At 38.9% G+C, this 22,896-nt stretch overlaps 2 protein-coding genes across 2 annotated transcripts; both read left to right on the forward strand.

The window, feature by feature from the left end:
* Positions 1-5,699: 5,699 nt before the first annotated feature.
* LOC134812806 (uncharacterized) lies at positions 5,700-17,444 on the forward strand. The gene is made up of 15 exons (XM_063820376.1): positions 5,700-6,837; positions 7,005-7,251; positions 7,399-7,643; positions 7,773-7,845; positions 8,036-8,296; positions 8,428-8,622; positions 8,757-8,938; positions 9,789-9,999; positions 15,284-15,448; positions 15,550-15,627; positions 15,724-16,012; positions 16,183-16,326; positions 16,551-16,640; positions 16,807-17,079; positions 17,249-17,444. The coding sequence occupies exons 1-14, from the start codon at positions 5,849-5,851 to the stop codon at positions 17,061-17,063; spliced, it is 3,426 nt and encodes a 1,141-aa protein (XP_063676446.1). The 5' UTR covers positions 5,700-5,848; the 3' UTR covers positions 17,064-17,079; positions 17,249-17,444.
* Positions 17,445-20,219: 2,775 nt separating this feature from the next.
* LOC134813115 (uncharacterized) lies at positions 20,220-21,907 on the forward strand. The gene is made up of 4 exons (XM_063820801.1): positions 20,220-20,481; positions 20,651-20,863; positions 21,023-21,106; positions 21,447-21,907. Exons 1-4 carry the CDS (start codon positions 20,229-20,231, stop codon positions 21,533-21,535), a joined length of 639 nt encoding a protein of 212 aa, XP_063676871.1. The 5' UTR covers positions 20,220-20,228; the 3' UTR covers positions 21,536-21,907.
* The last annotated feature ends 989 nt before the right edge of the window (positions 21,908-22,896 follow it).

Below are 22,896 nucleotides of genomic sequence, written 5' to 3' on the forward strand. Positions count from 1 at the left end.
TCTCTCTCTCTCTCTCTCTCTCTCTCTCTCTCTCTCTCTCTCTCTCTCTCTCTCTCTCTCTCTCTCTCTCTCTCTCTCTCTCTCTCTCTCTCTCTCTCTCTCTCTCTCTCTCTCTCTCTCTCTCTCTCTCTCTCTCTCTCTCTCTCTCTCTCTCTCTCTCTCTCTCTCTCTCTATCTCTCTCTCTGTTAAGGTATTCGAACCATGTAATATTGCTATCTATCGCACAATTTCTCATCCCTGGAATAGGATGATTTTCCGTTTATCAAAGCTTTCTTTGGGAATAGAACTTTGAGTACCTCAATCGTGTCTTGTGCCATCCTCAGTGACCCTTTAAGATGGTCATTCAAGAAAAATTCGGTCAAAACAGTGAAATTTGGGTCTCGGAAAGCTGAAATTCGAATATGTCCTTAGTCCTACCAGTAGGACATATTCAAAATTTTCATTGCATCAAAGTTTTCTCTGGATATACTGCCTCCAGTACCTTGATGGCAACTTGTGTCAATCTCACCGACCTCACTGATTGGTCACTGGTTAAAATTGCTGTCAAAACCGCGAAATTTCGGTCAAGGGGACGGCAGAAAAGCTCCTCTTCAAGAATCTTCCAAAATCTCTTTTTATATTCTGATAATTTTCCGATTATCAAAGCTTTCTTTGGGAATAGAACTTTGAGTACCTCAATCGTGTCTCGTGTCATCCTCAGTGACCCTGTAAGATGGTCATTCAAGAAAAAGTCAGTCAAAACAGTAAAATTTGGGTCGCGGAAAACTGAAATTCGGATATGTCCTACCGGTAGGACATATTCAAAATTTTCATTGCATCAAAGTTTTCTCCGGATATACTGTTTCCAGTACCTTGATGGCGACTTGGTACTACTCACTGATTGGTCACTGGTCAAAATTCGGTCAAAACCGCGAAATTTCGGTCAAGGAGACGGCAGAAAAGCTTCTCTTCAAAAATCTCTCAAAATTTCTTAAGCTTTAAATCGAAACAAAAAACCATCGCACATCATCAATATTCAATATTGGTAATGTAACAAATATTATCAAGTCTAAAATAATTTTATGGCAACTTTTTAGGCACGATGCAGTGCTCTTTTTCTCATTTAAGCCAGGAGAAACATTAATTATCATACCGTTCTTTGGCAGTCTCATTAAACAGGTACTGTTTGAGGAAATTGAAGTGGCTCTTTTGTGACTGCAAGAATACCTCGGATTGTGGTTCAATATAGTTACAAGAGCTTCAAGAGTTACAAATTACAATTTGAATTAACCAGAATTGTTAAAAAATTAAAGTTAACAAGAGTTATCCGCTAACTACAGTAAGCATTATACTTATACATTGAATACATAAGATCAACACCATAAAAATCTAATCCTCCGCCATATCATGTCGGAGGGAGTCAAGGTAGGTGGTAAGGTTGAAATTAAAAGTCGGATAGTGACGGTGTTGTACGTGACGGTGTTGTACGTGTACGACGCACGTGTAAGAATTATTGTTATAACATTATTATATTCGGTTGACGGTTTGTGTCATTACGTTGTATTGTGTTTAATCAGTGTTACATTTCATCGGCTGTATCTAAATTCGGGATGCATATTTCTTGAAGCGATAAAAAAAGACTTTAAAATAACACTCTCTGTGACCACGGACATCTTAGTTGGATATAAAATTAGATCTACTTTTAGCGAAAATTAAAAAAATTATTGTTGCTGCCCTAGACTCCAGTCCTATAGTCTTTTTTTCGCGCTGCCTATGCGTGTGAATGGTAATTTTCAATTTGCAATGGTTGTGAATCGAAACCTTTAGAGATCACGAAAAAATTCTAAAATTCTAGCTGGTTTGGACGAGGAAAGCATGAAGTTTATTTTTTATTGTCGAATGTCTGCTTGTAGTTGTGACTTTGAGTGGTCCTAAAGTTAAGATCGTGTAAAGTTAGTTAAGATCATTTACACGAAAACCACACTTGGCTAATATAAAAGTATAAATAGCAATTCATTAATCATTGTCGGTGCAAGTTCTCATATTGTTACTTGTCAGTAGGGTGGAGCACATCATCCAGAGCGGCTTATTCGTTTGTTTCATGAAAATTAGGAGGGCTTCTATGATATGACATCTCATCATTTTGATTACCATACCAGTATTCTAATTCTCTCCAATACCGTCTGGAAAGTAGGACGTAATTATTATTCACAGTAAGATAGTAATAGTCTGCAGTATTTTGTATGTCAAATGAGCAATATCAAAATAACATATTGTTTTTCTCAATCATATCTTCTATAAAGAATGGTTAGAGTCAACCTGTTCAGTCTCTATGAGTTTAACTAATCGAAAGTCGCTTCATAAAGCATTGTGTTGTATTAGAACTAGTCCAGTAATTTAAATCTTGTCCAGAACATCTCAATAAGTAGTCTGTTATAATATTTGATTTAGATTGTAGGTATCCGTTTATAATGTTCTGTCACTCCTTGTAGGTACTGCAGCTGTGGTTTGATCTTAAATACTGTCTTGTTTGCTTTTTTTTTAATTTAAAAAAAATATTACCCGTCCCCAATCTCATTATATCGGGAAATTATCATGATCCAACTTAAGGGTTTAAAGTAAATACGGGTGCAAACTGCAAGGGTTAAGCATTTAGAGTTCTGTAAAACAATCGTTACAATCGTGCTAAAATATTTAGTAATTTGGATCGATATCAAATTAGTGGTATTAGCACTAAGGTTTTACGGACACACTGGGCACGACAATCCTTGATTAAATTGCACAAATACTGTGAGATTTGTGTGACAAACGTCTGCCCAAAATTTGTTAGTGTAGTTTTTGCTCCCCTAATATCGACCCCTGTGGGCTGCGTGTGCTACATGCTTCCAAATTTTTAAGTTATAGTATGTCTTCCCGATTTAAGACTTTCAGAGCTTAGGAAGCGGTTTTTTTCTGTTCAATTCTGTGCAGTTTTCCCCAACTTATGTTCGGATGTTCCAAGGTTTTGCGCTCAGATTATCTGTCTTATATAAATACTAGTATAATATGTACTATAGATATATACTATATATTTATTATATACTATATATATATATATATATATATCTATACTTTCTATATTATCTATACTGTAAATATTATAAATATTACATCTAATATAAATACTACATCTGATATAAATATTGCCTCGCTTTTACGAATATCATAATTATCAAGATTAAATTATATATTCAACGGCAGTTTTTTTAGTAGTAGTGCGATTTTTGGCTACGTCATTTAAGTACTTAGCACTGTGATATTCCACAGTGCACACCATGATTGAGGAAAGAAATGCATTAATTCACAGAAAATGCACGATTATGTAGGAAAAAAAGTGGGGCAGTCCGCAATATCTGACAATTGTGCTGATCCGATCCTTGAGTAGCCCTGTAGCACAAGTATTGACTGTATTTGTAATACCCCGCAAAGGAATGTAATATGCTTCCTTCATCGTATCGTATATACAACTTCTTTTGCTCTTTTGTAACTTGTAATTGTTAACTCGTAAGCTTTTAAGACAGTGATGGTATTAAACTATTCCAACGAGACTGTATTCGGAATTCAGAACAATTTCATAAAGTACACGTGGATCGGATACTTTCTCTTCGTTTTTCTATCTTCTCTGATCGGGGACACGCTGATTCTGGTAGCATCCATAAAACTTCGTGCCTTCAAACTTCATAGCTTTATCGTCGTCTGCATCCAGCACATTGCGGTCTGTGATTTGATGGTTTCTTTCACGTCTGTCCTTCCCAGACTTGTATCTCTAATGGCAGGTGGTTGGGTTCTTGGTGATGCTTTATGCGCTATTGGACCATTCATCATGATATATCCGGTTACAGTCAGCCTTCTTCTCATCTGTTTGATGACCACTAGCAAGCTCATCATTTTAAAATTCCCATTTAAATCAAGTTATCTAACATCAAAAATCGGACATATGATGTGCACATTCATATGGCTATCAGCAACAAACATCTCCATCGCATTATTGGTCGACAAGAATGATGTAGCATTCGATTACAGGAGTTACATATCGGTTGTAGCCATTCCCATTTCTTGGAAGAGAAACCGTATTGGCATATTATGCCAATACGGTTTCTCTTCCAAGAAATGGGAATGGCTACAACCGGTGATTGTGACCGTGAACGTCACAATTCCTAACCTATTGGTGATAGGATCTACTGTGCCGCTGGTAACATATCTAGTTAGGGCAAGAAGACATTCAAAGCGAAGCAGGGGGGCTGTAAGATGGTAAGGTATCCTGACAACCTTCATTACTGCTGCTGTCTATAGCATATCTGCAATCCCATACGCAGTGTATCGTTTCTTAGAATCACAAGCTGACGGGGTTCAAGATCCAGATAATTCCTATTTCAGGCTGGCAGTGTCTTTCCTGTTTTTAAACACCCTCAGCAACTTTTACATCTATCTGTTCACCGTGCCTAGCTTCAGGCACCTCATTCAAGCCAGAATCAGGACGCAGTTATTATATTTTTCCTCTCTTAAAACTGGATCTTCCAACTGTAAGTTATGGAAGATATATATATATATATATATATATATATATATGTGTATAACTATAATTTATATGTATTAAGTAATATGTAGTTTAGTAAAACCTCATTTACTGCGAACCCTGTATGTCGAATAGCATAACTTGTATACATTATCGGGCGTTATTTGACCGGACATTGCGTGAGCAACGGATATAGTTTTGAACGGACATTAAAATGAACTCTCGCAGGCATCCGTTTAATGTATTCAATTTAAGTTTAACTACCTCGTCGGACTTTATTTGAACGGATATTAAAATGAACGCTAGGGCCTTCAGCATCCAATTAATGTCCGTTCAAATAAAGTCCGATAAGGTATTCTTAAATTGCTCATACATTTGTATTAAACATAGTTAGTACTTTTTCAATATTTATCATCGTACATGACATACAAATATTTTCAGACTTGACTTCAAGGAGAGAGGAAGATAAATTAAATGAACCTTACAGACATCGGTGTAACGAACCAAACAATACTGGAAGCAAAGTTACTACAGCCTGAATTTTATTCTCCAAGCAGATTAACGGAATTGATGAACTGTTTTCTAACGTGTTCGACTATTTTTGATAAATACAATTTTCCGAAATGATTTTATTGATGATGCAATTTATCGATTATTTTTTGTAAGTTTGAAATGATTTAACCAATTTATGCATGTATCCAATTAGTTTTTCCAATTCATTTTAATGTTATTAACATATTGATAGTTTTTACAAAATATCGTTTTCTTTTTGTAATAATTAATAACTACAGAAGTTTTCGTACTGATGAGTGATGATAGATCAATCAAATATCACCGAGTACGATTATTAACTGAGAGAATCTAACTGAATTGCTAAACATCACAATGAAAATCACGTCAAGTAAAAGAACCCCATTGTTATTAGTTGACGATGTACTATGTAGTTGACCAGATGGTTGTGGAAGTAACAATTGTTGTCAATACAACAATGGTAGGTAACTCCGAGGCGAGGGGAGCCGGGAGGTGTGAGAATAGCACAATGCAATACCCCTCACTTGAAGGTATAGGTGCGAGAAAGATGACAGCAAAAAGTGTGAAAATAAAGAGAAGAGGAGTAAGTAAGCGGGTTGAAAAGGTCCCTCTCTTTACCGGCCAGATGGTCCAGGAGCTCATCTGTCTAATCTTATGTGCGATATAAAACCGGCTCTAACACACTCGCTTACAAATCAACTTTATATCTGTTCCTTGGTGCTCAGCAGTTCATTTTATTTCGGAGATAATCAGTAAAATAGTTTTAGATTTCAGAACTAATTATGATGAGGTCGTTGGTCCTGTCAGTGGTCCTTTCCTTGGCTCTGGCTGAAGATGAAGGTATCATCTGCTCTAGTTGGATGAAGAGGTTCGCAGCAGATGCAGCTTTGGGAGAAAATAAATATTGGGAATGTCCGGGAGAAGGAGAGAGGGCAGTGCTGAAAACTTGTCCAGAGGGAATGATCTACAAGCCAAAAAGAGGAAGATGTAGGCAGGCCCCGGCTAAACTCCTCAAGCGGCAGGATGGTCAGCCCACACCGAAAGATCTAGAACTTCTCAACATGGAGGGGATTGTGTCAAACCAGGGCCTGGGAAGCCTCTACAACGCCAGGACCGGACAGTTCCTGCCTGGAACCTATCTCTGGCCCCGGTCACTAATGGAAACAGTAAAGGTTACAACAAAACAGTTATATTCTAACCTTGACGTGTACCAGGAGAATGATTTCAATGACCGTGCTTTCAACCTCAATGTAGAAGCAAGTCTCACCCTGGGGTTCCTATCTGGGATGATCAAAGTGTCAGGATCTGCCAAATATCTGAACGACAGGAAAGAGTCCTCTAACATCGCCAGAGTAACAATGAGCTATAAGTCCACTACCAAAGCTGACACAATGCCTCTCAATACTCCAATTACAGGACGTTATGTGAGGAACTGTGAGAAAGCTAAAACCGAGCATGGTCCGACTCACGTCGTTACTTCGGTCTTGTACGGACTCCGAGCATTCCTGAGGTTCGACAAAGAGGCAACCAGCTCGGAGTCAGTGGAGGAGATTGGCGGTAAACTGGCCGTGGAAATCAATTCTATTCCCGGATTTAAGATCAGCGGTAGTGCATGGGTTGACATCGAGGGTAAAGAAGTGAAATCGGACGACAGTATTAGAGTTATGTATCATGGTGACACCACAGTTAGCACACCAACCAGTTACCTCTCCGCTATTGAAGCCTTCAATGAAGTACAGAAAGAGGGTCTTACTGGAAAAGCTCCTATCAGGTAATTTATTTTATGAAACAGTTTAAAACTTTATCACGACAAGATAAACATTTGCTGTACATTTTAAGCTATCATTATGAGAGGTACTATTGTTGTAGACTGTAGAGACAAAACCAACCTCTACTTTAATCTTTGAAGACATTTATTAAAACTAACTTCCAATCCAGGTACCAGCTCACACCTCTATCATACCTGTGTACAGAGGACACCTTCGCTCTTAAAGAGATCGGGGACAACCTAGTCAACGAGGCGATTAAAGCGCTGGTTGAGATCGAGCAGACAAAGTTGGAGACCAGTACCCTTCTGAACACCGACGTGTCCAACAAAATACCGAGGATTTCAAATGTCCTGGACAAGTTTCAGCGAGAGTTGTCGAGTTTTGAGACCAAATTTAAATCTTCCATTCAGGACCAGGTTACTATTACTAACTACAAATATTTGATATGTAGGAAACCTTTAACTGTGGTAAATATATTGTTTCACGATGTGTTAAACTGTTTTTAAACTCAGAAATGTTCGAAATACCGTATATCGTTTCCTGGTAACGGACAATTCAATCAGCTGAGAGATCTGAGAGCTGGTAAAGGAAACGAAGCAGACCTCACAAAACTTATCCAAGATTATCAAAACTCCGCTTTCTACTACGACAAGGCTCACGCCTTTCTGGAGCAGAGGAAGCGAGTTATCAACACTATCAACCTTATTATGGACGAGGCCAAGAAAAACAAAGCCCCTGGAGACGTTGATGTTTTCGTTGTGGCTGAAGCCGCGCATATTGAGGACAACGAATGTCTGCTAAATAACCAGTAAGTTCCAATCTATATGTTTAGTATGAGTAGCCTGGGTCACCTGGTCCAGCTGAGTACAAAATCATGGGATTAACTGGACCAGTCATTAAAATGATATTTCAATGCCTAATCATCGATACTTTTCAGGTACTCCTACATTTTCGAACTGAACGTCCTGCCCTCGGACGAGATTGCAGATCAGTTCATCGAAACTCAAGAGGTAACACAAACAAGATAAAGAATGAGAATACCTTTTTTTATAGTAATTGTAATGGTCCTTTAATGGCAATAATATTTTGAAGACTCAAGGAACTTAGAACAATATTTGAGACCTAGAGTTTAGCAGGGGCATTAACATCCCCCCCCCGGCATTAACATATCCGAGCTTTGACAGTAATGAACTCCATTAGTTGGTGGACGAGTCAAACCAATGGTACAATGACCTCGACAGAGTTGGTGAAGTGGGAGGTAAACTAAAAGAGTTCATTCAGTTCGGCCTTGCCTCATGGCCGACCGCAGGCGAACTGAAGCACTGTTTCCTGATAAGAATTCAAAATGCTGTAGATGAAGAGACGGAGGAGTACCTTGATATCAAGTACAGCTATGCGGAGGGAGGTTTTAATCCTCAAAGTGGATCAGGGTTTATTCCTCCACCTACTCCTCCTAAACCGGTAGATATGTCTTTTCATTAGAAACAGTAGCTAATAAAACTGAAATTTCATTACCAAAAAGACACAAATTTAGTGATGTCGAATAGCGAATTTGTAATCTTATCTTATAATACATTACTGTTTGGTCGTAGGAATGCCGAGCCTTGTACGATGGATTTGAGCTGAAGACTACCGCAACTGATAACGAATTCGTGAAGACACACTGGATCGAAGCTACCAATGGAGATAACGAAAATGTAGCGAAGTACAACCTTGGTAGTGCATCTACCATTTCCATCGACGGATTGAGTTCTAACACAGCCTACAACATCACAACCAAATACAAGGTTATTATCTACCAATATTTAGTGATATAATCTAAAGATCATACTGGCACTCAATAAATTACAACCACATTCTCAAATCTCATACTCAAACCTAATTCCACAAAAACCCCACCAAAACCCCACCAACCCCCCAGGTTCTGGACGGTGAGAAGGAGATGCTGGAGGATCTTGGGTTCAGTCACAAGTCAGAAGTAGTGTTGTGTGTAACAGCTCCCACCACCCCCGTCAGGAACCTAGCTGTTGGAGACGTATCTTCATCTTCTCTAGCAATCAGCTGGGCCAGACCTGTTAAGTCTACTTCAGGCGTTTCTACCAAGTAAGTATTTAAATTTGAAATGCCTCGATAAAAAGCACAAGCTAAGCTTTAAGGGGGCCGGGGGGGTCTTCATCAAAATTCTCTCGAAATCGACTTTATAGTTGTTTCTGATAGAGGGGAGTGATATCTATCAGCTGCTTTTGGTCCCATGGAAAAATATTGTTCCTAGCCGAAATTATCGCCGGTCTAAGGTCAGCGCTTATGTGTAATTGTATTGCGCGAGCGATTTTCAATCGCAAATTCTGAAAATCGAGTCTAAAAATCTATCTTCTCCCACATTTTTTGAGCAATCACCCTGAAACTTTCATTATATGTTCTAGGGACCATTTAGAAGAGATTGATCGTACAAAATTTTGAGAAACGGCCTTTAAAAATTTTTTATTCAATTTTGAAAATCTTGGACCTGGTTTTTTTACGATTTTTTGATGTCCAAGATTTTCAAAATTGAATAAAAAGTTTTTAAAGGCCTATCTCAAAATTTTGTATGATCAATCTCTTCTAAATGGTCCCTAGAACATATCCTGACAGTTTCAGGGTGATTGCTTAAAAAATGTGGGAGAAGATAGATTTTTAGACTCGATTTTCAGAATTTGCGATTGAAAATCGCTCGCGCAATACAATTACACATAAGCGCTGACCTTAGACCGGCGATAATTTCGGCTAGGAACAATTTTTTTCCATGGGACCAAAAGCAGCTGATAGATATCACTCCCTCCTATCAGAAACAACTATAAAGTCGATTTCGAGAGAATTTTGATGAAGACCCCCCCCCCCCCCCCCCCCCCCCCCCCCGGCCCCCTTAAATTCAGACTCGTTTCCCAACAACAATTTCGACATCAAAACCCGTCAGATACGTCCTGAAAGTAAGAAAGCAGGGAGCTTCTGACGCTGAAAGTATAATCGTGGAGAAGGGATACGAGGCAGCTTCTGAACACCAGGTCTCTGGACTGGACCCAGCTACTATGTACGAGATTCTCATCCATACTGAGACTGACAAATCAGCTAGTGTGCCAGTCAAGATTCTCCAATCTACTGCTCCTGATTCGATCCCCTTCCCAGAGGTAAGAGGGTTGAAGAGATGATAATTATTACCTAAGAGCGCAACCTAACACATCTCCAACTGATATCTGGATATTATCCGGTTGGAAGAGACAAGGACAAGTGAAACAAGGAAGTTAGGAGTAAGGGCAAATTTTCGGCGTCAACGCCATCTTCAGGCTAAAATTGTTATAAATGTTAGTATATAATAAATGCTTCTATACTAGTTAAAATGCTAAATTAAAATTACACACACTGAATACAGGTTACATCAAATGGTATTGTACATTACATTGAAAATAGTGATGTACACACGTTTTACACTCTGTCCAAGTACATAATATCTACTGAACAGCAGGGTCGTGTGCTATTTGTTTAAATTTGTCTTTGAATATGTTGTAAAAGAAATCCCTTAAGCTTCTCGCACTCTTCTTTGTTATTGATACTAGGTTTAAATAAATTAATGTAGTAAGCTTCTGTCACTTTACGTTTAATGGTGCTATATAAGTTAATTTCTAAAATATCGAAGGAAATATCTGGTTCTATGTTATCGTGAAACTCTGAATAATGAGCAGCCAACGCATTATCAGGATAGGTTAAAGGCCTGTTGACTGCTCTTCGATGCTCTGAAAATCTATCGTGTGCTGTTCTACTCGTTTCCCCTATATATAGCTCTTGACATAATTTACACGTAACTTTGTATATGACACATTTTGGTTTGCAGTCGTGATTTGTTGTGATGAGTGGACATATGATACAGTTTGGTATGGTGCAGTGTGGTTTGTCGTGTGGTCGTGATGAACATAAGATCTCTGAGAGTTTCTTACCTGGTGTGAATATGAATTTGACCGGTAAGTTGTGTGAGAGGGCAAATTGAGTGACTTCTTTGGAAAATGGCTCGTTGATGAATGGTAGAGTGCATGTTACGTGGTCGGTATCTTGTATGTTTGATGATGAAGGGTTATGACGTGTTGTAGGTGAGAGAGGGTGAAGTCGTCCTGTTTTGTTTATACGTCGTGGGTCTTGGTAACCGTTGTTGACCAACAAGTTGTCTACTATCTTCATGGACTCTTCTTTATACTCTGGTGTTGATGAGCAAAAAGCAGCCGTTTTGTAGAAGTTCTTGATGGTTGCTACTTTAGTTCCCTCATTGTGGTGGCTGTTGGCGTGCAGTGTGATATTCTTTTTCTGCTTCTTTCTGTAGAATTTGTGGTGTAGTGTTCCCTGTTCGTCGATCTTTATCTGGGTGTCGAGGAATGGGGTGAAATCCTGACGGCTTTCCGGATAGTCAATTTCCCATTTGAGCAACTGGTCTGGGTCCTCGTTTGAGATGGACTCCACTATCCTCAGAGCTTCTTCTTTGGAGCTGGCTAGACTCCCGGCATCATCCACGTATCTCCGGTAGAATGAGACGTGTAAATCAGTGTAAATCGATCTTCTCTCGAACATATATACTCGTACTATCGCTCCTATTGGTGATGGTTGGCACCCCATGAAGAGACCAATTTTCTGGAGGTAGAGTCTTGAGTGATATGTAAAGTATGAGTTGGTGAAGACGAATTCAAGGATCTTGTGGATGTGCGTGAGTGTTAGACCCCAGGTGTCGAGGTCTTCCCAATGTTCTTCGGTGAGTGTAATGAGGTCTTGAATGCAGCCACTGATGTTGATGTTTGTGTACAGTGCTGTGACGTCAGCTGTGAAGAATGAGAGACCTGAGAGTTGTTGATGTGACATGTTTTGAAGCTCTTCTAGGTGAGTGTGTATATTGCTCAGGTGAGATGGAACATGATTAAGCAGAGGAGATAGAATAGATTTAACAATCCAAGCAAGCTTCTCAGAAGGGGAATTTATACAAGACACAATTGGACGTATTTTACAATTAGAAATAATATCTACATCTGAAACTAAGACATTACAATCAAATTTATGAGTTTTCTGTATTAAATAAATAGTCGGTAGTTGGGTATTATGTGATTTAAATAAGTCTACTGTTTTGCTGTCATAATTACACATCCTACTTATCTCTGTCCATAACACATTACTCTCAGTCTCTAGTCTCTCAGTAACCCTGTTGATGAGGCGGCTGTAGGAGACTTCTGAGGGGTTTGCTATTGGTTGGATCCGATTTTGTCGCGTGGTGGTAGGTGCAACGTAGGTGTACGCTTCTTGCGAGGTCATGTCTGACAGATGTTTCTGCGTAATCTGCTGTTGTACTCCACTGCTCATTATCACAAACTCACCCCCCTTGTCGCTTCTCGAGAAGTGGAGTTCTTCTTTTCTTGCAATCAAGGATTTGAGTCCCTCCCGTTGTTTTGCTGTTAGGTTAGAGGGTACTTTACTGTGTTCTAATCTGGTGTTAATGATGTAACACAGTTGGCGGAGGTGATGTTCCATGGCGAGGTTGGTGGTGGGTGGAGCACCAGCAAACGGTCGTTGAAATGGCACGTTTTTCGACTTAATAAATGCGAAGCTGGTCGGGCATGTATCATCTGGGATCTCATCTGAAAAACAGGTTTTCCAGCGGAGCCGGTAGGCGGTCTGAGCAAGGCTGATCTGCACATCTTTCTTGAGGCGTTCATCTACTCGGGGTGCTAGGGCGAACTTGGGGCCTAAGCTGAGGACGTTAGTCTCATTCTCGTTGAGGACAACGCCTACCGCAGATACTTTGCTGCTAGGTGGCTCGATGGTAGAGGTGGAGTCGTGTGACACATTAGACTGATAGGTGTGGGTGGGAGTACTGAGAGCATTAAACTTATGAATCAATCTCTGTTTAGATGACTCCTTAACATCGTGGTTGTTATCACTAAACATTTGACATATTTCATAAAACTCTGGTCTCCCAGACAGTCTACATTTTAACAAATAAATGTTTTGTTTACAATTATCGATCTTATAATATAAGTCATCAATGCACTGATTCAGTGAGTGGGTATATAATTTATTTACTTAATAATTTAAAAAGTTAGGTAGTTTCACAGGAAAAAGAATATTAATGTTAAGATGAACTGAGTTCGAGCAGTGGAGTACAACAGCAGATTACGCAGAAACATCTGTCAGACATGACCTCGCAAGAAGCGTACACCTACGTTGCACCTACCACCACGCGACAAAATCGGATCCAACCAATAGCAAACCCCTCAGAAGTCTCCTACAGCCGCCTCATCAACAGGGTTACTGAGAGACTAGAGACTGAGAGTAATGTGTTATGGACAGAGATAAGTAGGATGTGTAATTATGACAGCAAAACAGTAGACTTATTTAAATCACATAATACCCAACTACCGACTATTTATTTAATACAGAAAACTCATAAATTTGATTGTAATGTCTTAGTTTCAGATGTAGATATTATTTCTAATTGTAAAATACGTCCAATTGTGTCTTGTATAAATTCCCCTTCTGAGAAGCTTGCTTGGATTGTTAAATCTATTCTATCTCCTCTGCTTAATCATGTTCCATCTCGCCTGAGCAATATACACACTCACCTAGAAGAGCTTCAAAACATGTCACATCAACAACTCTCAGGTCTCTCATTCTTCACAGCTGACGTCACAGCACTGTACACAAACATCAACATCAGTGGCTGCATTCAAGACCTCATTACACTCACCGAAGAACATTGGGAAGACCTCGACACCTGGGGTCTAACACTCACGCACATCCACAAGATCCTTGAATTCGTCTTCACCAACTCATACTTTACATATCACTCAAGACTCTACCTCCAGAAAATTGGTCTCTTCATGGGGTGCCAACCATCACCAATAGGAGCGATAGTACGAGTATATATGTTCGAGAGAAGATCGATTTACACTGATTTACACGTCTCATTCTACCGGAGATACGTGGATGATGCCGGGAGTCTAGCCAGCTCCAAAGAAGAAGCTCTGAGGATAGTGGAGTCCATCTCAAACGAGGACCCAGACCAGTTGCTCAAATGGGAAATTGACTATCCGGAAAGCCGTCAGGATTTCACCCCATTCCTCGACACCCAGATAAAGATCGACGAACAGGGAACACTACACCACAAATTCTACAGAAAGAAGCAGAAAAAGAATATCACACTGCACGCCAACAGCCACCACAATGAGGGAACTAAAGTAGCAACCATCAAGAACTTCTACAAAACGGCTGCTTTTTGCTCATCAACACCAGAGTATAAAGAAGAGTCCATGAAGATAGTAGACAACTTGTTGGTCAACAACGGTTACCAAGACCCACGACGTATAAACAAAACAGGACGACTTCACCCTCTCTCACCTACAACACGTCATAACCCTTCATCATCAAACATACAAGATACCGACCACGTAACATGCACTCTACCATTCATCAACGAGCCATTTTCCAAAGAAGTCACTCAATTTGCCCTCTCACACAACTTACCGGTCAAATTCATATTCACACCAGGTAAGAAACTCTCAGAGATCTTATGTTCATCACGACCACACGACAAACCACACTGCACCATACCAAACTGTATCATATGTCCACTCATCACAACAAATCACGACTGCAAACCAAAATGTGTCATATACAAAGTTACGTGTAAATTATGTCAAGAGCTATATATAGGGGAAACGAGTAGAACAGCACACGATAGATTTTCAGAGCATCGAAGAGCAGTCAACAGGCCTTTAACCTATCCTGATAATGCGTTGGCTGCTCATTATTCAGAGTTTCACGATAACATAGAACCAGATATTTCCTTCGATATTTTAGAAATTAACTTATATAGCACCATTAAACGTAAAGTGACAGAAGCTTACTACATTAATTTATTTAAACCTAGTATCAATAACAAAGAAGAGTGCGAGAAGCTTAAGGGATTTCTTTTACAACATATTCAAAGACAAATTTAAACAAATAGCACACGACCCTGCTGTTCAGTAGATATTATGTACTTGGACAGAGTGTAAAACGTGTGTACATCACTATTTTCAATGTAATGTACAATACCATTTGATGTAACCTGTATTCAGTGTGTGTAATTTTAATTTAGCATTTTAACTAGTATAGAAGCATTTATTATATACTAACATTTATAACAATTTTAGCCTGAAGATGGCGTTGACGCCGAAAATTTGCCCTTACTCCTAACGTCCTTGTTTCACTTGTCCTTGTCTCTTCCAACCGGATAATATCCAGATATCAGTATTTCAATCATGAGACTAATAAACAGCGAACTACTCCGTTATTTGACATCTCCAACTAACAAAATGTTAACGTCTGATGAGGTACGAATCACATTCCTCCAGTGCCATCCATCTGCTCACAAATAACCAGTAACCACGATGCATTCCTCAGGTTAACGCAGTGAGTGAGACCTCAGTCACACTGATAGAGAAGTTGAGTCTGGTAGAGCTACCCGCCGGTTTGAGGACCACCCAACTTGTTGTCCGGTATGTAGAGGTAGACGAGCTGAACGGCAGTGCTGTAGGAGAAGAGACAATCCAGAACGTCGATCTGAACGTGAGTAAGATGACAATGCGGGCTGGAGCACTAAAAATCATATTACACTCTCCTGTATTATCACTCCTAAATTATGTTTATACAAAGGTTTGGTGTTGCAGGGTGGAAGAGATGACAAGAAGTTTGTGGTAGGAGGATTAGTAGGAGGAAAGAGTTACGCTTTCACAGTTGTCTTGAAGGTCTGTTTTAAAAATACTCTGTTCAAGTCAACAGCTTCGATATTTCTTTGACGTTTTTCATAACTTTGGTTGACATGATAACACCCCTTTTATCAGGCTTCAAACGGAGGTAAGGAGCTGTCCTCCACTCCAACAGCTCGCCTCATAATCACAACTCCATTTGGTGGCACCGAGACAGACAAGGTTAAAGCACAGTTTGACAAGATCAAGCAGAACACTGACTCCAAAATTAGCAGTATCGACTCTTCTCTGGAGGAACAGGAGAACAGAGTTATTAATCTCAGAGGAAAACTGTCCGGTTTCATCACTGAGGCTACCAACAAGATTAACGACCTTGGAGCAGTTGCAGTGGCTAACATCACTTCACAAGAGGGCATCCTATCTAGTGAGTTGAACATTATTAAATATCCTATGTATTTAAGACATAGATGTCATCAAAATTTAATCTTTTAGCAATAGATCAATTCATGATTCAAAATTCACCTACTCAAACAAAAGTCTAACACAAATCATTTTCGATTGTATCTGAAAATTAACCAAGGTTTCATTGACGAGGTATCGCCAAGAGGTCCTGTATAGAGACAGGTATTAACTACTACACAGGAAGAGCTATCGCTTATCCCAAGGCAAACTCCATTTTTCAGTGCCTTGATGAGTGCAGGAAGAATTCAGCATGTCACGGAGCTTCATGGAACACCGGTAAGTTCAGATTTATAATCAAGAATTATATTTCACAGTAGTGCTTCACTATTAGAAGAGTACACCAAGTGGGGAAATTGTTGAAATATTGCTAAACATATAGTGTGTGTAAGGTAGAAGGGTTGTGTAATGTGTATACGAGTAAAAGTGTGAAGTTGACTAGCTGAACTTGGGAAATGTTTAAATGGGAAGCTGATATGTCATAAATTCTTTATTCTTACCAGATACCAAGTACTGCTCACTCAGCACACAGCGCCGTGGAAGTCAACCAAGCATTGACAAGTTTATGGTCAGCATCAACAGGGTCTGTTATGGTAAGGAAACCAATGATTTTTAATATATTAGGCCATTGGTGTTTGAAGTACCGTTTACAATATCCATACGCTGTCATCACACATACTGAAATTTTTCGATTTCATCATTCCGTAAAAAATATTGTAAACAATTTAAATAGTTAGCTTTACCCGGAAATTTCCCCAGACACGCTGACAGGCGATGCTGCAAAATGGAACAGTTGCATAAAGGATAATACAGACTACAATGGTGCTGATATAGCCGGGGCTCAATCCTACGGGTTCGGGACGGAGTGGGACTGCATGGGATGGTGCCTGAACACGGCAAATTGTATGAGTATCACCTACAGACAAAGTGACGGACACTGTTGGCTGAAAAGCAAACCTAAAGGAAATAGTCAGATGCTTACAATGGCCTCACTTCTATCAGCCTCGAGTGCATGAAATCTTAGAAAACAGAGTGAGTTGGTATCTGTTATTATTTTAAGATAGGAATTCAGCACAGTCCTCACTCCTAGAGCTGAGCTGATAGATGACGTTTAGTCTGCAAAACCATTGTACTTTTACATTATCATTTTGTATCTTCCAAAGACTAATTCAATAGCTTATAATTCTACTTTTTTTTCCAGAGACCAGATAACAGAGATAGAACAGTACTAAAAGAAATGAAGAAAACCTTAATTTTTAAAATGAGTTTTCTCAGAGGAAATCATATTTTTGAGCAGTATAACGGAATCTTAATTTTCATACATTTTGTAGTGCCATTTTTTTGGTGTCGATGGCCTCTTCTGGCTTCTGCCGTCTTATCAAAACTCTAATATGAATTTATAGTCCAGAATGTTTGATTTTCTTCAGCAGCACCTCTTTTTATATCCCATGTCGTCACTAAATTGAATGGCCATTATTCTGTTTAAATAAAAGACAATTATAACCAATCACATCACTACGAGTGATCGGATGAATTGCTGCAACTTTGTTCTGTGACACGATAATCGATAAATAAATTTAAGTTTAGCAAAATAGGCACTTGATGTTGTGCTTAAAAACGTCATGACCTATTTTAAAAGTCCAATGAGCGACAAAAATTAAAATGCTCCTCGTCTATCAATGTAAATTATTCTGTATAAGAAACACTTCACATAGGGCCACATACAAATTACGTAAGCCACTAGACGTAGACTCACTGACGTCTAGGAATATTACTAAAGAAAAATAAACAGGAATAATGGACAGACAAAAGAGGTCGATCTCCGAGATTGTCATTGAACTTGCTTACGTCAGGAACATTTGGACACCCTGCTCTTTTCTTCCGGAAATAGCTCCTCCTACTTACGTTACATGTGATCTTAAATCCCTAATTCTGCAGTAGAGTTTGAACTCTGCACAACACGCTAATAAATACTAAGATTTGGTAACTTCTCCGACAATTGAATTGTTGCTTGATTGCTAGTTGAGCTTCTCTAGCAACTTACTTGCTTTTAATCTGTGTACAGAAATTTCCTACCATTGGCTTGATTTAACTACTTAAGGGCGGTATGTCCTAGTAATGGTCATTCTTCATCATAGTCATGTTTTAGTGAGTTCTTCTTGTTTGTTCGGACCGTTCACCAAATTTCTTGTTAAATCTTAAATCTTAGCCTAACTTCAGTTCAGCATAGCGTACGTTCGAGGTCAAACTTAATTTCAAAATTCGATCTTAGATCGAGTTATGTAGGAGTGCAATCTTGATAATAATAGTAATAGCTTTCATGATAATTTTAACTACAAGATTGATCAGGAAGATGCACGAAGACTAAAACTAGAGAACTAGATCCTTACTAAGTTTATAGCTACTTTCTACTTTCTACTTTCTACTTTCTACTTTCTACTTTCTACTTTCTACTTTCTACTTTCTACTTTCTACTTTCTACTTTCTACTTGATCCTATGACCGATCAGACTTTCGTTCTCATTACTTCATAAAATACTGATGATACACACTTTAAGCTATACTTTAAGGTAAGGCTAATTACTGTGGCGACGTCCAAATGCCCCACCCGACCTTCGGTCAATACTACACACTGCAGAAAGCTTTTTCTAACTTCTACTTCAAAGCTGTTTCAATAATACGTATCAAAAGATAGTGAATATATTATGTGGATTCTAGTGGGGAGGTGTTTTGGCACGTGACAGTGACTCTGAGATTTAATTGGTCAATGCTTAAAACCGTCACATGTCAGGAAAAATACGTTTCACCTCCCCACCACTCACCAGTATCCACATCTATAATCCCTTGATAATCAAAATGTGTATTCAATGTTTTCAGTCACCGGCCGATGAAAACCAAATATCGGATCACCACTCGAACCTTTACCAAATGCAATTCACCTGTCCGATCCCACGATCTCACAGATTGGATTAACTCTGTTGTTACGAGGTGGCAACCATCTCATTAATTTGTCACAGTGGGAAAAGAGCTATTTACAGAGATCATAGTTACAGAAGTGATCAAATTGACGTGGCGGTTCCGGTTTACTTCAGTCAACCGACCCAGGGAACCACCGTACGTTTCAGGAGAGTACGTGACAATGTCTGACTAGCTAGATGTCACGCGCTACTTCACTAATCACTCTCTTGGGACAACTCTTCTGGAGCTTATACTTCTGCTGTATTGCAATAATTATCGTGACAATTCCACTTCACTCGATTCGTTTGGACACTTTTTCCCTCTCATTTGTTCACAGCAAATCCAATAAATTGGCGCTTGAAAACCTGAACTGCTCTTATAACCGTATTACAGATCCGTAGTCATTCGAAAAAACTGATGGGAGTGGTAGAAATGCATACAGTAAAGTGGAACCAAGATGGAGCCAATTTATTGTAAAGCCAGGTTAATTACATTTACAGCTACCATAATTTGTTGGGACGATTTTTGATTGCTAAAATGGGGTTGGAGAGCAACAAATTATCATTTACAGTTCAACGATTGTCTAGTAGGGTGCTCAGTAAATTTAGTGGTCATGGTCGGAATTTGCAATATGCAAACTAATAAAATATTATTTTGTTGGCGAGTCAGCCTTAGCAATTGCGTAAATGAGATCCTATAGGCTTATTAATATTATCATTGCTACATTGGACACGCTCTTATTGACAAATATTTTGTGTTTGTGCGACCACCGTTTCAGAGTTATCATTCGGTGAATTCAGTCCACGTTAAAATTTCTAAGCTTCTGTGTCCGTCCTCCTCATTTGTCAACGTAAAAGCAGCTTTGCTTTATCCAACCAAACCTAAAATGCCGCCATGTTATTGACTAATTAATTGATGTTATATGCTAGCAACAACAACAAAGTTCAATTTCCCATATTAGAGACAAAACCTTCGTCGCTTTTATCATTTTGTCGAATGAATAAATGATAAACAAACATTAGCATGTAGATATAATATAACGGAATTAATTAATCTTTATTGAACCATATTGATCTCTGCCGCCTTTATTTTGTAAGATTCAGCCTATTATTTTATTCATTATTTGGTCGAGCTTCTACCGTTTATAGGTTCACTCGATCGTGGAGAATCCGCTCTCAAAAGTGTTTTTTTCTAACCTTTCTACTTAAAAGGTAAACAAGCAAAATGAGTAGAAACTACGAACACGCGGTGCACGGCAAAAGGAGAGTGTCCCTGGTGAATGACTCGAATGCCAATCATCAGCAAGATTCCAGGCTGGCTCTGGAACTCCAGAAGATAGAGAGGGAGAAAGAGAGACTGAGCCGGAGAAGCAGTTTGACTATCCAGAACAAGGTCCATAAACGCCGGACTAGTCTGGCAGAGAGTAGGATGATGAGAACGCTTTCCAAACATGACCTCTACTTACCAATGGAAAAAGGTATGTTAGTGTTCCTTTTAGCAAGCTTTTTGTTATGGTAATCTGCTGAACTGTGAAGGTTTGAATGAAAATGAACATTAAAGTCGAACAAAAGCCGAAACCTAGTCTCCGTTTAGACAAGCACCCGTTGAACTTGAAGGCTGATCAGCTCACAAAATCCCATCTTCAGGTACTGGTAGACGCTCCTCCGTTGATAGCGTATCCACTGACAGCTACAGTAGTCTCGGTTCAGATAACATGAACAGAACTATGCCGTACAGCGAACTGATAGATAAGGATAGGTTTGAGAAGTTTTGTGTTGATACCAAAAAACTGAGCATGTCTGCTGTTGACGTACATAACCTCAAGGAACAGATGAACATAGGCGAGCATGATCTTACAGGTTTGCTTTTACATCGCATTCATTGAATTGTAAATTTATTGTTTTTAAATATCGCATATTTTGTTTGTTAGGTCCGACAAATGTTCGATAACTGATATTGAGTTTATCTATTGGAGCCGTATGCCGACCCTAATAAATATAACATTTTAATTTTCACAGGTTTTATGGGAGACATGAACATTTATCTGAGAAAGAACAACACAATATTGAGGACCAGGGAACAAGCCAAGAAAGAATTTACAGGTTAGAAACTTATATGAACTTAATCATACTAACTTAATTCTTTTAATTTATATTTAAGACATCGTCAATATGGGTTGTTCCTTTATCAAATTTAGATGATACTAGACGAGATAAGTGAGATTACAATATTATTGAATAGGGGACAAAGTTTTAAAAACCCTCACCGTTTTAAAGTTTTTAGGGTTTCGGTAGGTAATTAGAATCTGGCTGGAAATCTCTAGGTTTAGGTTAGGGATTTGGTTAGGGCTCGAGGTACTGTTTCTTCTTTCTTACAGGATAATCAAATAATTCAGGAATGCACATAATATTGGAACAAGGTATTGATAACTGATTTCCGCAGAGCAAGTGGAAGATGTAGAAGAAATAGAAGGAAACATCGAGTGGGACAGCTTCATACATCCCCGAACGCTTGAGCAGATAAAAGCTTGAATACAGCACTATCCACGTACAGTCGAAGGACTCATCAGTTAAAAAGACAGCACGTTCTTGTCTTGATACGAAAATTAAGATTGACAATTTCAATAGCCGGCCAGATTGGTCAATTCCGACCGATTGATAATTATCAGCAACCAGAAAATGATCAGTCGTTGCAGGCCAATGGACATGACATTTTGCAGTCAAATGGCAGCTTGATTTTAGACTTTTATCCAATCATCATTTACAATAATATGAATAATCCATGATTTTATTGTTGATTGAAATACAGATTGAATGTTGATTTAAAGACCTGAAGAGCCTATTTCGGTTAATTTATTGACTTGAATATACATTTCATTTGTTATTTAAGGTTATAATACATTTAAAAAGTGTTCTTATTATAAACTTGTCTGAATGAACGTTTACAAGGGCGCAAAGAAATTTAAGTGAGAGAATTACAAACGAAATAATCCTGTCACGTAACGGTAATAAATCAATTTACATTATCCCGATGTACCCACAATAAAAACTGTTATATTTTACCATGTACATTAATTGGCACGTCCGGTTTGCCGGCATCACGTGATCTCAAACAAGGCTACTGATTGGTCGGTGAGGAGCAGAAAGTCAGTTGATTGGCTGGGGGATGTTTTATCAGAACTACCAGGGATCTGTACACGCGCCTTTACATTGCAGTTATAACATCTGTTATGAAATTATGTTTACCAGTGTTCCACTTCTAAAACAGTGTTCTGTTCCTCCGCAAGACTTTTGAGATTGATGGTAATTAGTTCAGTTGCTTGGCTGTTTCGTGTGTTTGTTTTCAGCTGTATTGGGAACTTGTTAAAATAGTTCCATGAGGTCAACTTAAGAAAAGGCACACTCAAATCTCAATGAGTAGGGGTGTACATTGTATGTACATTCATTTTTAAAAGTACACTTTTCAGCGCTTTTTTTCATGAATCATATTAATTCAACAGTGGTAAAATCATACATACTTCAGCACTTTTGTTCAGCAATCATCACCTGCTTCGTATTTGCCGAAATTGTAATTATTCTAGGCTTCATTCGAGCATACCAACACAGTACGGTATGTGCTGGTGTAGTTATTGACTACAAGAACCAGCTAGATGTAGGTATACCGTGGTAAAGTTAAACTTTCATCTTGTTAACTTTGTAGCCCGTACATTGTACACTTAACAGTGAGATACAGGTATCAGTTTTGTTATCCCGGTTATCGTTTACTAGTCTACTGGTCTGCTACCGGTACACTACTGGCTCTAACTCAGCAATCACCTGATGATAAGTGATATCGCATTCACTGATTATGCAATTACTCATAAATATGTGGTAATGACGCAAGGTGCTGGTGA

This window comes from Bolinopsis microptera, chromosome 3 (genome assembly GCF_026151205.1).
Source record: "Bolinopsis microptera isolate Bmic1 chromosome 3, MBARI_Bmic_1.0, whole genome shotgun sequence".
Lineage (NCBI taxonomy): Eukaryota > Metazoa > Ctenophora > Tentaculata > Lobata > Bolinopsidae > Bolinopsis > Bolinopsis microptera.